We start from the raw sequence: 12387 nt of genomic DNA, 5'->3' as shown, positions 1-12387 counted from the left end.
TTGTGACGATTTGCTACACGGTAGGCAAAAACCAAATGGCACCAGCCAATCAGCCAAATGGCAAAATTCCTACCGGGCTCCGAAACAGACGACCGCTAGACAGGCATAGCAAGGCCAGAGAACAGCCCTAAATATAGGGGTGGGAGGGTGGGTGATCCAATACACGTCGCACGAAAGAGAAAGCTCCCGGCAACGTGCAGCAGCTTAAATAGCCCCTCAGTAGCCAATAGACGACCCAACAGGCCAAATTTCTGCCTCAGCAACCGAGGGGCAACCAATGGCGTGTTGTGGCTATCCAAATGGTCCCGCCCCACAACAGGGAGGCAGTTTAGGTGATCTCACCACAACACGTGCTCTCCATGATGGAGGACACGATTTCTCTAACCAAATCATGCACCCAAATGCATGTTAGCAGAAAGTGTGCATAATGAACAGGGGCAGGACGTCCGGTTTCACCACTTGAGGTGAACCAGAAAGTGCCCTGCCACCTGCTCTGCTGGGCATCACCAGTTTCAGGCGAAATTGCATCCATCTGGGACAACATCCCACCCCAAATGGACATGATCTTGCTCGAAATTGGCACTCATGGTGGAGGTGGTGATGCAAGTGGGGCACCTGCAGGAGTGCTGGGGGGGGGCTTTTGCCACCTGAGGCAGCAGCATAGCTGCCAAGTCTCCCGTTTTCCCCGGGAAATTCCCGTTTTCCCAGCTGTTCCTAGCTGAAAAAACGGATTTTTTTGTTTTTCCCCGGTTTATTCTGGCGCGGTGGCCATTTTGGAACTGGGCAAAGCTGCATCAAAAGTAACTTCTGAGCATGCTCCGCCCAGTTCCAAAATGGCGGCAGCGCTACTTCCGGTCTGCTATTTCCGGCCCGGTCCCTTATTTCTCTGACAGCAACTTGGCAAGTATGGGCAGCAGCCTCACCCAACCTAGTGGCTGGACCAGCTCTGATAATTAGATATGGATATCCCATCCCAGTTCTGCAAGGGGAAGGAACTCCAGCTGTCCTGTTGCATTTAAAAGAGGAAAATCTTTACAATTTGCATGGGGAAATGAAATAAAGAAAGACGAAATAAGAGTGCTTGTGAGGTGATAGCACAGTGGCTGTCCTCTTAACCATTCCCCCCTCTTCAAACAAACAAACAAACCTCCAGTATAGGTCACCTAGCTGGTACTTTGAATTACAAGCAAAAGTCTCCCTGGGAGCAACGGAACTTGAGGGTGTTCCCGTCAACCTTAGAGGGAGTTGTACAGAAAAATAATGGCTGGCCCATGATAATCTGTGCTGGCTGGCTGATCAATATTGGGGCTTTTCTAAACAACAAGATGGCTGACATGGGCAGCAAAGAAAAGAAAAAAGAGCTAACGGTGAGGACCATCACAAAAGAAAAACAAACAAATCACTGCTAACATTATTATAGGTTCTTATTATGATGGATATTTAAGAAATTTCTCATGTAATTTTGGCAAAGAGACACACACACACATGAATGAGACAAGCACTGCTAATGACTACAGTATTTCTTTTACAGGGAGCATACAGTACTAAAGTGCCAGATTAAAACCAGAGCTTGTGCAAACTCTGCAAGCAAAAATGACAATTCAAGGAGTATATTAAGATGAGAGCACAGTAGGGAAGGGAGATTTAAATCTACTGTTCAGCCTTAAACATTGAACAATACAGAGAGTAAATGTTTTAAAATTTCAAAGAGGTAGATATACTCCTTTTCTACAGCAAGTGCTCTCACATTTTGGCCAGGATTGAGTCTACAGGCATCTGCCCCAGCTGCAACAAAACATGTCTCTCCTGTATCAACCTCTATAGCCACAGCAGGTGCTTCCAACAGTTTGACTTCACCACCAATGGCTCATTCCTCCATTTGCCCCCGAGACAGACGGATGCCAACAACGAGTCTATAGGCTACAACAGGCATAGGCAAACTCGGCCCTCCAGATGTTTGGGGACTACAACTCCCATCATCCCTGACCACTGGTCCTGTTAGCTAGGGGTGGTGATGGGAGTTGTAGTCCCAAAACATCTGGAGGGCCGAGTTTGCCTATGCCTGGGCTACAACATGAATACCAAGTCTTGACTGCCCATAGACTGAACAACAGCATTAGGACCACAGGCTTCCGGGTTCAGCGCCAGCGCCGATCGGCGGGGTTTCGTCTCGTCTCCGAGACGGCCCGTCCCTGCTAGGAGTGGGGAGGGCAGCGAGAGCGACGCTGCGCCCCTTAGAACCTCGGGAAGGGCATCCCGGGGGCAATTTGCTCGGCACAGCCCCAATCCGGACTCCCCAACTCTTCGGTTAGCTCTAATAAGAGCTCCGGAGCGAGGAGGGTAGAAGTCGCGGGGGCCATTTTGAGCGGCAACGTTATTCTAGCAGGGAGAAGCTTCAAGCCGAAGGCGGAGAGCGCTGGATTCTTCCGAAAATAAAACGATTGGAAAAGACTGTAAGTAACCTCACGATTTGGATTATAAAACAATTTGGATCTGGGAGAGAGGGGAGAAAAGAGGAAGCCACCCCCCCCCCACGGCAACAAAAGAGACAGTAAATAGAAACCCGAAGCCATAAACAGAAGATTTGCAATTCAAAAGGATCCCTCAAAGGCATCAAAGAGAATCTCCCCTTTGATGCAGGGTGAGAAGGGGAGAGAGACTGTGGTTTATGACTGCCCTGCAGCAAGAGGTAAAGACTGAGAAAAATCTTTCTTTTCCTCGGGAGCCGGCAGCCCAGACAACCCAGTGAGTTGATTAGGATTTATGAGTCAATTTTTATTTCACTTTGTATTTCTGGACTTTCTGGAATTTCTTTTTTGGTTTAAATGTTTGTGAAATGTGAGTTCGAACTTTATTGTTAATAAGACTTGAAGAATGCAGCCAGCTTGTTAAAATGGAGTCGAGAAAATAAACTGTGATCATATTCCACCCCACGTGACAAGTTTTGACCTTGGCAGGATTGAATTATGTCAACAAAAAAGTGTTCCCCTGAGTTCCAGCGGTCTGTTTTGACCTTAATGTGGGAAACAAGAATAGAGCTATGTCAAGAGGAGACACGACGGCAAGAGTTACAGCAAAAATTTCAGATGGTGATGGCAGAATATGATTCCTTAGGAGATGAAGCTTTTGACACTGAAAAAGATGAATGTGAGAATGACAATGATGATGACTGTGATTTGGAAGGAAAAGATGAAGATGAGGACTGTGATGATTCAACACAAAATGAAGCACACCACGAAAAAAATGATGACTTTACTCTACAAAAAGTTGGATGGAGTGCCCTGCTTTTGAGGGGGGCACGATTGGTATTATTGGAACTCCAGAACGCCCACAGGGAAGAAGGAAAAAATATGCAGAGAAGAGAAGAAATTCAGGGGTCCTGTATGGTGGCCTGGATGGCAAAAGACTGTAAACAGGGGGTGGGGTGAAGGGAAAGTGATGTTGTGATTATATGGATGGATTAACAGGTTTATAACTGGTCTGCTGATTATGGAATTTGCTGGATTGGGGGGGTGGAGCCGGTAATCGGGGATGTAAGGTTAAATTGAGAATAGTTATAGTTTTAAAAGTGAATGGATTTTGGAAAATGTGAAAATATGGAGGCTTATAGAGGGAGAAAAAATTAGGCACGGGAAGATAAAATGGGAGTTTGATTTTTCAGTGATTTGAATATTAGATGAAAATGTTAACAATTGATTTATAAGTTGTATAAGATACAAAGGTGTATTTTTATAAAGTAAGAAACTGTTGCAGATGATAAAAAAGGGATGAAAACCGGGGAAGGGGGGGAGGGGAAGCCCACAAAATATGGTTTTACAATCATGAATGTAAGAAAAAATTTTCTGTTTTGTATTGTTTTTTTTTCTTTTTTTGCCCTTTCTTTTTTTTTCTTTTTTCCTATTTCTATTTTTCTCTTTTTTTTGGTATGACAATAGATGGTTGGATGGATGGCCTCCTGCGTACTGCCCTGGTTTGCTGGAGCTCCCTGGTGGCAGGGGGTCAGGGGAGGGGGAGGAGGACAGAAATCCAAGCATAAAATGGACCATCTCTGACTGTTCACATACATGGGATACTTCTGTGGCAGGGGAGGACCCATGTGGGTGGGTAGGAAGGAGGTGGAAAAGGTGTTTATGTATGTACCGTTTTTTTTTGTTTTTTTGTATTCTGTAAAATTAATAAAAAGTATGTTTAAAAAAAAAACAGCATTAGGACCACAACCTTTTTAAAATATGTTTTAAAAAACCTGTTCACTGTAACTCATGGCATAAGATAGAGTTAAAAGTATTAGGTATAAGCTTAGAGGACTCTGATTCTCCCTTAGCATGTTATCTGTTAGCTGGTTTTGTCATTACTGCTATGTTGGTTTGAGACCATTTAAAAAAGACTCTGTCAATGTTTATCCTTTTGTGCTCCGTCCCTTGGGAGCTGGATTACTGCATCAAAAACATACCCTCAGATTGAACCATGTAGGCAGACATTTTACATGCGCCCAGAAGACGTGGGAACAACTATACAGAGCCAAAGCAAAGGAGAGGAAGGTTTTGTTAGTCTAAAAACTTCCCTTCAACTTAAACAGAAATGAAACAAATCCAGTGGAAGAGGTGATTTCAGATTGCCTCTCTCTTTTTCACTTACTATCCTCTTAGAAGGCAGACTAGTAAATAGCTGATTAAATATTGTTATCATTTTTTGTCTAGGTCTCACACCCACCCTCTGGACGACTGTCTGCAGTTGGGGGTCAAAGAGTCTAGGAAAGGTAATTGGATACACTGCCCCAGCCAAACCTACATCCTCTGCCCTGTTTTATTTTGAAGGCCCAGAACATGTGGTCAGTTTGCATTACACAGACTGCCCCCACGCAGATTATTCACTCTCCCCACCCCCTTTTCGGTCTCCTGTCTGTTTTTGTTCTCTCTCCACTCCAATGCAGTCCTTGATGTGCAAGATCGCTAATGACCTCCTCTTAAGCATTCTGGCAGTCTATCACAAGTTCCCTGTCTCAATTATTACATGAGATTCAAGTTGTTCTGCCTGGCTTCTGTCAGGGCTAGACAATAATTACAACCCCCACATAAATCTCTGCTACGTTTTTCTGCTAGCCTTCCTTCCTTCCTTCCTTCAGTTCTGCTCGCAATCGATGCCCTGGAGAATGTCTGCAAATTCTCTACTTAGGCTGAAATTAACTAAGAAGTGAGGTCAAGCTTTCCTGACAAAGATCCCCCATTAACTCCTTCCGAGATAAACTGGTTCAGCAAAAAGAATCACCTTATCAATCTGGCAGTCTTCAGGCACTTTTAACAACTTTTTTTTTTACATATGTTGTTTGCTTATTTCATTTATGAATGACTTCCTATGAAGCATCGCAGAGCAAATGCCCAGCAAAGAATAATGGGTTTCTACTGGTTCAAAAGCTGGAGAGGGGGCAGGTTTTTTTGAATCTTGGGAGCACTGAATAAGAAAACTTTAATTTTGTTAATTGTCTCTGTGGCAGGTGCTATGTGCCTGGGAATAAATGATATAAACTAAAATGCATTTGCACTGAAAGAAGTGTGTGTGTGTGTGTGTGTGTGTGTGTGTGTGTGTGTGTTAACCAGGATTAGCAAGATCTTCCACTGTTTTCCTTACCAAAACAAACAGAAAAGATTTGCTAAGATCACTTACCGTGGATTGTGAGTTTGAGTTCCTTAAACTGTTTGCCAGCAGAATTGGCTGCACTGCACTGATAGCGCCCTTTGTCTATTCTCTGAGCACTCTTAATGTGCAGGATCTGGCCTTCATCCAAAACCTCAATATTAGGATCCCCTAAGAAGAGGGGCCTGCAGGAAAACAAAAACAAAAAAACACAGGCCACAATGAATAATCTGGAACTTAATTCTGCATAAACATGCCTAGGATTCCACTATGTTTAATACACCACTCCTTCATCTCATCAACACTGGGCTATTGTAACCAATCGGTTGTATCCAACTGGTGTCCCCAAACTGATGGCAAAATGGGTCTCCCACCAATGAAATGGGGATCATGGAAATATTTAGCAGTTCCCCCTCCCCCTTCATCCCTCCACCACCACCACCAATGCTGTTCTGAAAGGTCCCCCCACCTTCTAAATTCAGGGGAGATGCAAGAGCAAGAGGAAATTGCTGAGCAACACCATCATTCATTCATTCATTCAGCCTTTATTGGCATAATATCAAAATTTAAATGATAAACGTATTAAGATATGCTACAATGTCACTTCCAGATGACCTTTTTATTGAGCACTAATTCCCCTTTGGTTGCACCTAGTTTGTGGGGAGGTTATGCATTTTCATTCCAAATACACATTATTAAATGCAGTTTGATATGTTTTCAGTGAAGAGCACTGAACCAGAACATTTTAGGAAATATGAAAGCTAGTGAGTATCCAAGTTCAATGTCTGTATTTTAGTCCGGGAGATATGGATCCAGTCACAGTTCCTACTGAAATCTGCACAGATCTGAGTTCCTCGTGCATGTCCAGCCATAACCCTACTAGTTCAAACTGCTGCACATAAATGGTGCGTCTGCATTACAAAATTCAAATCAATGTGAAAATCTACTGAACTGTCACAGCGCCAGCAAACCAAGGAACTGTGGAAGCTGCAGTTCGAAGCAGGAAGCTAGGGATCAGCAAGAAGTCAACCCTTAGGGTTTCATTGAACAAAGTCACATTGTTCAACATCTAAACCCAGCTCAGAACAGTTTACATTTGTCATGTAGATGTGCCCAAACAATTTGAAGCCACAGTCTGCCAGCATTTATTCAATTATTAAGCTTCTTAACTCGGGATCTCCTTCCTTGGGGGGGGGGGTTGAAGTAGAGATTAGATGGCCATCTGTCATGGATGCTTTAGCTGAATTTCCTGGTTCCAAAGTGGTGCCAAAATACCCAAAGATAAAGCATAAGGTAACAGCTACCGGCAACATTCTACACTGTACAGATTTCCAAGTTACAGTTGCCATTAGAATACAGTATCCACTTTGGCCACTGGCCTGCATTACTAAATGCTAATGCTATTTGTCCAAGAATATTTATATACTCCTTTTTTGTTGTCCAACTAACATTTGTACTGCCAAGTTCAATCCCCTTAATGGGCTTTTCCTGGAAGATGCATAGTTCAGAGGCTCAAAATCTCAACTCTGCAGTATACTGTGCTGGAATGTAACTCTGCGCATCTGTAAAAACATTTCACCTCCTCCTATATTCTGCCGAAAAAATGAAATAATAGGCTTGATCCACTTGAAATGTCCCCTAGGGTCACTCACATTTCATTTCATTTCATTTCATTAAGGCTTCCATTCACAGGTTTCCAATACACCGCTGTTCATGTGGGTGCTTTTTGAAGAGATATGAAAATGACATCTGCAGATTGATCTTAAAGCCATGGGAGTCTGCTGTATCGGTTCACACAAAGCCTTGTTTCACCCTGGGACTACTAACGTCACAAAAAGGTATGGTCTAATACAGGCATCCCCAAACTGCGGCCCTCCAACTCCCATGATCCCTAGCTAACAGGACCAGTGGTCGGGGAAGATGGGAATTGTAGTCCAAAACATCTGGAGGGCCGAAGTTTGGGGATGCCTGGTCTAATACCTTATTTCAGCAGGTTTTTACATTCCTAAAAGCCTTCGTGGTGTTCATTCACTAAAGCTGAATGGCTCAAAATAATGCTTTAGCATATATAAGTGTGTCTGCCAAATCAGTAGATGACAGGTAGAAGAGGAGCTTCCCTTGACTTTGTGATTAATAACCTTTTGCTACAAGTTACTGAACTGGGCAGATGAGCAGCTTTACACCACAGTTTATATGAATTTAAAGGTCATTATGTCTCTACTTTTTCCGGGGTGGAGGATCCCTTTCATCCAAGTGGCAACCTGCACCCCCCCTCCCCCCGCTAAATTTCGATTTCCCCAAGCAATCCCATAAAAGATGAAATTCCAGTATAAAACTGCATGTTACACGACTGTGAACACACAGAAGCCCATTGTGTGTAGGTTGTATCTTTGTTTTGCTTTTCATGTGCTGCAATCTGTCACCACTTTGACTTTCCCCAGCCACGTTCACATTTTTTGTTTCTTCGTTTATTTTATGGGAGCTCTTTTGCACAGAACTGCTCTTGCACAAAACAGCTGTATTAAAAAGAACCGGTGCTGTTTATTTCGGGGGGGAGGTGCTGGAACTCATCACAAATGCCTCCCTTTGTTCTGTTGGAATGGCAACAGTGCCCACCTGAGAGGTGTCAGAACTGAGTTTCAATGAGTTCCAGCAAAGAAAGGGAAAAAAGAGGACTGATGTGCAGCCCAACTGTAGCTGTGTACATCCATTTGGGTGTCACTGTGGTCTAAACCACTGAGTCTCTTGGGCTTGCCGATCGGAAGGTCGGCAGTTCGAATCCCCATGACAGAGTGAGCTCCCGTTGCTCTGTCCCAGTTCCTGCCAAACTAGCAGTTCGATAGCATGCCTAAAAGTGCAAGTAGATAAATAGGTACTGTTGCGGCGGGAAGGTAAATGGCGTTTCTGTGCGCTCTGGTTTCCGTCACGGTGTCCCGTTGCGCCAGAAGCGGTTTAGTCCTGCTGGCCACATGACCCAGAAAGTCTGTGGTCAAACGCCGGCTCCCTCAGCCTGAAAGCGAGATGAGCGCCGCAACCCCATAGTCGCCTTGGACTGGACTTAATCGTCCAGGGGTCCCTTACATTTACCTTTACTTTTACCGATATATCAAAAGGAATAAAACAGTTCCACACATCTCTTTACTATCTTGCATCAATGTTAAGGACTGGCACTTACTTTCCATCTTTGAACCACTGGATGATGGGGAAAGGAGTACCACTGACTCTGCATTCCAAGGTGGCATCGTGGTTGAGGACGACGGAAACTTCGCTAGATGCATCGGCACCTCTTATGGTGGGTGGGACTTGGTGGGAAAGGAAACAATGAGAATCAGGCGGAGAAGAGTGGTTAAACAAAATGTATCATGCTCCCTGACTCTTATAGATGGGGCTGGGTCACATCGAAAGAAGAAATACTGGGAAATGATAGATAATGAAATGAAAAGGATGTTTAAAATAACTTTTGTAAAGAAAAAGAAAAAACAGAAGCTTTTATTTTTGGAATTATAGGGACAGAACTACCTAAAATGTATAGAAATTTATTCCTGTATGCTACTACAACAGCCAGAATGTGACTTGCCCCAAAATGGAAAGAAGCATAAGTCCCAGCAAAGAATGAATGGATACAAAAACTTACAGAATACGCTTAAATGGTGAAACTTACCAGAAGAATAAGAAATCAAAATAGTTTTTTAGAAAATAATGGAAATGGTTTATTGAATATTTACAGATAAATTGCAAATAGATAAAAACATTGGCAGGATTATTGTAACAACCTGCAGTTTTATAAGTATATAAAGAAGGTGAATTTTAAAGGAGCAAATTAAGTTAATTTGGATATGCAGAAGGTATTAAAAACAAATTTAAGGAACTGCAGAAAGAGGGGGAAAGAAGTTTTGAAATGTCAGAATGATTGTAAAATTAATGAAATGTATAAACTTGAAAAGTATAAACAAACAAACAAACAAAATTAGTAAGGGCTGCAAGGCACTTAGATGCTATTATAAAAAGAGGCAAGAAAACCTGAGTTGGCATTAGGTCCCCCACCATTGCTCTATAACTTATGCTTATATTAAATGTCAGGTATACTTGAAATATTAAAGGCTACTTTTTCAAGATCTTTAACAATACCAACCTCGCACATCTACATTGAAGAATTTCTCTGAGCTCCCTGCTATGTTGGTGGCTTTACATGAATACAGTCCAGCATCATCGGTAGCAGCTTTAAGGAGTTTCAACAGCTTCCCATTGTTCAAAATCTGCAGAGCGCTGCTCTCCACCACCTGAAAACAATCCAAGAACAACTAATTCAACACCTGCCAAATATAGCATCTGAATAATCTAACTTTCCCATGCCATTTCCTGGGCCTAATTAGGCCAGTCAAACTTTAAAAGAATCCCTGAAAGTTATAAAGCATGATCTGCAATTAGGAGTCATGGCAGCGGCTAAATAATTTTACAGATGGCAATAAATTATCACTATGATCTTCCAAATCTGAAGAGGCAGTTGTTTCCTTAACTAGTTGCCTTAAATACTAGGACGGCAGCAGGACTGGAAAAATCACTATAGTCCAGATCTATAATAACACTTCCACTCTTGCAGCCCATTGCATCATGAGCACAAGTGAGTAACTTATTTATATTGTTCAATACCTACTTCTCCAAACATTGAAAAGTTTCAGGGTCACAGAGTTTATCCGGGTTTGGTTTGCTTTCGAAGGACGTCCCTGGAGACTTACTGGTGTTTTTGCAATATTTGACTTGTTAGCATCTGTCTGTCTTGAGAGACAATGGAGACCGTCTCTGGGGGTGAAGTCAAGCCGCTGCATTAGCAGCACCGAAATGACCTCCCTGGGGCGCAAGCCTGGGCAGTGTGTACAGGTGTCCTGGGCTGCCCAAATGACAAGACTCCCTCTCTTGGCTGTGCTGATGTGGTTCAAAAGAAAGCAGAGCAATGCATTTGGCAAGAACGTGGCTGCAAGGGTTGCCAGAAGGAGGAATACAAGGTACCACCCAACTGTCTTAGGGACTTCAGATTTCTGTGAGGTTTACTCCTTAGCCTTTCATTCTCCCGGAGATATCCCGCAAGGCAGTGGAGATTTAGGATCACAGCTTTCCTTCTCCTAGATGAGTATATTTGAGTTTATTTACAAATATAAAAGCTGGACACAGGTGAAGGTAAACGATACACATCACTTGGGAAGCCAGATGAACTAATGTCAGTGTACTGGAAGAAGCAAAGATCCCCAGTATCGAAGCCATGATTCTTCAACATCAACTTACTTGGACTGGTCATGTTGGGCAGATGCCTGATGATCGCCTTCCAAAGCAACTACTCTATTCCGAACTTAAAAATGGAAAGCGTAATGCTGGTGGTCAACAAAAGAGGTTCAAAGACTCTCTCAAGGCAAATCTTAAAAAATGTAGTAGAAACACCGACAACTGGGAAACACTGGCTTGCAAGCGCTCCAGTTGGAGAACAGCTTTTACCAAAGGTGTCGTGGACTTTGAAGATGCTCAGATTCAGGACAAAGGGGAGACATGTGCTAAGAGGAAGGCTCACTTGGCAAACCCTCACCGCGATCAACTCCCACCCAGAAACCTATGTCCTCACTGTGGAAGGACATGTGGATCGAGAATTGGCCTCCACAGTCACTTACAGACTAACTGTTAAAACTGTGTTCATGGAAAACAATCTTACTTGGCTACAAGTGATTGCCAAAGAAGAAGAGATGTTGCTAGACTACTACAACTTCCCTAGCCATTGGCTATGCTGACTGGAGATGATGGGAATTGGAGTATAACAACACCAGAAGGGCTATAGGTTCTACCCCCTGGCTCAAACATGCCAACAGATATCTATAGTCCACTGAAGCCAAAAGCCTTCAATATGCATTCTACTGTTGAAATGGTGGGCATTTTGCCAATAATAATAATAATAATAATAATAATAATAATAAATAATAATAATAATTTGTTATTTATGCCCCGTCCATCAGGCTGGGTTTCCCCAGCCACTCTGGGCGGCTTCCAACAAAATACAGTAGTCCGTCAAACATTAAAAGCTTCCCTAAACAGGGTTGCCTTCAGATGTCTCCTAAAAGTCAGGTAGTTGTTTTTTTTTCCCTTTCACATCTGTTGGGAGGGCGTTCCACAGGGCAGGTGCCACTACCAATAAGGCCCTCTGCCTGGTTCCCTGTAACTTGGCTTCTCGGAGTGAGGGAACCACCACAAGGCCCCCGGCGCTGGACCTCAGTGTCCGGGCAGAACGATAGGGGTGGAGATGTTCCTTCAGGTATACTGTTTAGGGCTTAAAGGTCAGCACCAACACTTGTGCTCGGAAACATGCTGGGAGCCAATGTAGCAACTCAATGAAGACACGGTAATCAGGAAAGAGCCAAGCTGGATGTAGGACATTATTTGTTTTACAACATTCTGAAGAGAACATGCTCAACTGCCAGGCATCTTGCTAACAGCTGCACCTAAACACTATGACATCTGTCTTAAGACATCCTCACAGGGCCAATTAATGACCCTGTTTGTCACCTGACAAAAATATATCCAGATTTGTATACCTATAGTCTACTTAAATTTGTCCACAACGGATGTTTGCTGCTTGATGGTCAGTTGTACACAAGGGCAAGGGTACTCTATACCCAAAGAAAAATCCAGTCCTAGAGTAAGGAGCTATAGCTTCAACTTGCAGAATAAAACATGCAGATGAGCTGAACTTGCATTCGTATTTACACACAAACACAC

General features: G+C 43.2%; 1 protein-coding gene across 3 annotated transcripts in view; it reads right to left on the bottom strand.

Annotated features, from left to right (window-relative positions):
* HMCN1 (hemicentin 1) overlaps nucleotides 1–12387 on the bottom strand; it is a 280560-nt gene that overhangs the window by 142345 nt on the left and 125828 nt on the right. For all 3 annotated transcript variants that reach the window (XM_060276655.1, XM_060276656.1, XM_060276657.1), the window contains exons 28-30: nucleotides 9764–9911; nucleotides 8807–8933; nucleotides 5662–5816 (exon numbers count right to left, since the gene is read on the bottom strand). In XM_060276655.1, coding sequence (XP_060132638.1) covers nucleotides 5662–5816; nucleotides 8807–8933; nucleotides 9764–9911 — 430 coding nt within the window. The remainder of the gene's footprint in view (nucleotides 1–5661; nucleotides 5817–8806; nucleotides 8934–9763; nucleotides 9912–12387) is intronic.

Source organism: Zootoca vivipara, chromosome 7 (assembly GCF_963506605.1).
Source record: "Zootoca vivipara chromosome 7, rZooViv1.1, whole genome shotgun sequence".
NCBI classification, from domain to species: Eukaryota; Metazoa; Chordata; class Lepidosauria; order Squamata; family Lacertidae; genus Zootoca; species Zootoca vivipara.
Note: the sequence above shows the minus strand (reverse complement) of the source record. Positions and strands in the feature narration are given on the sequence as shown.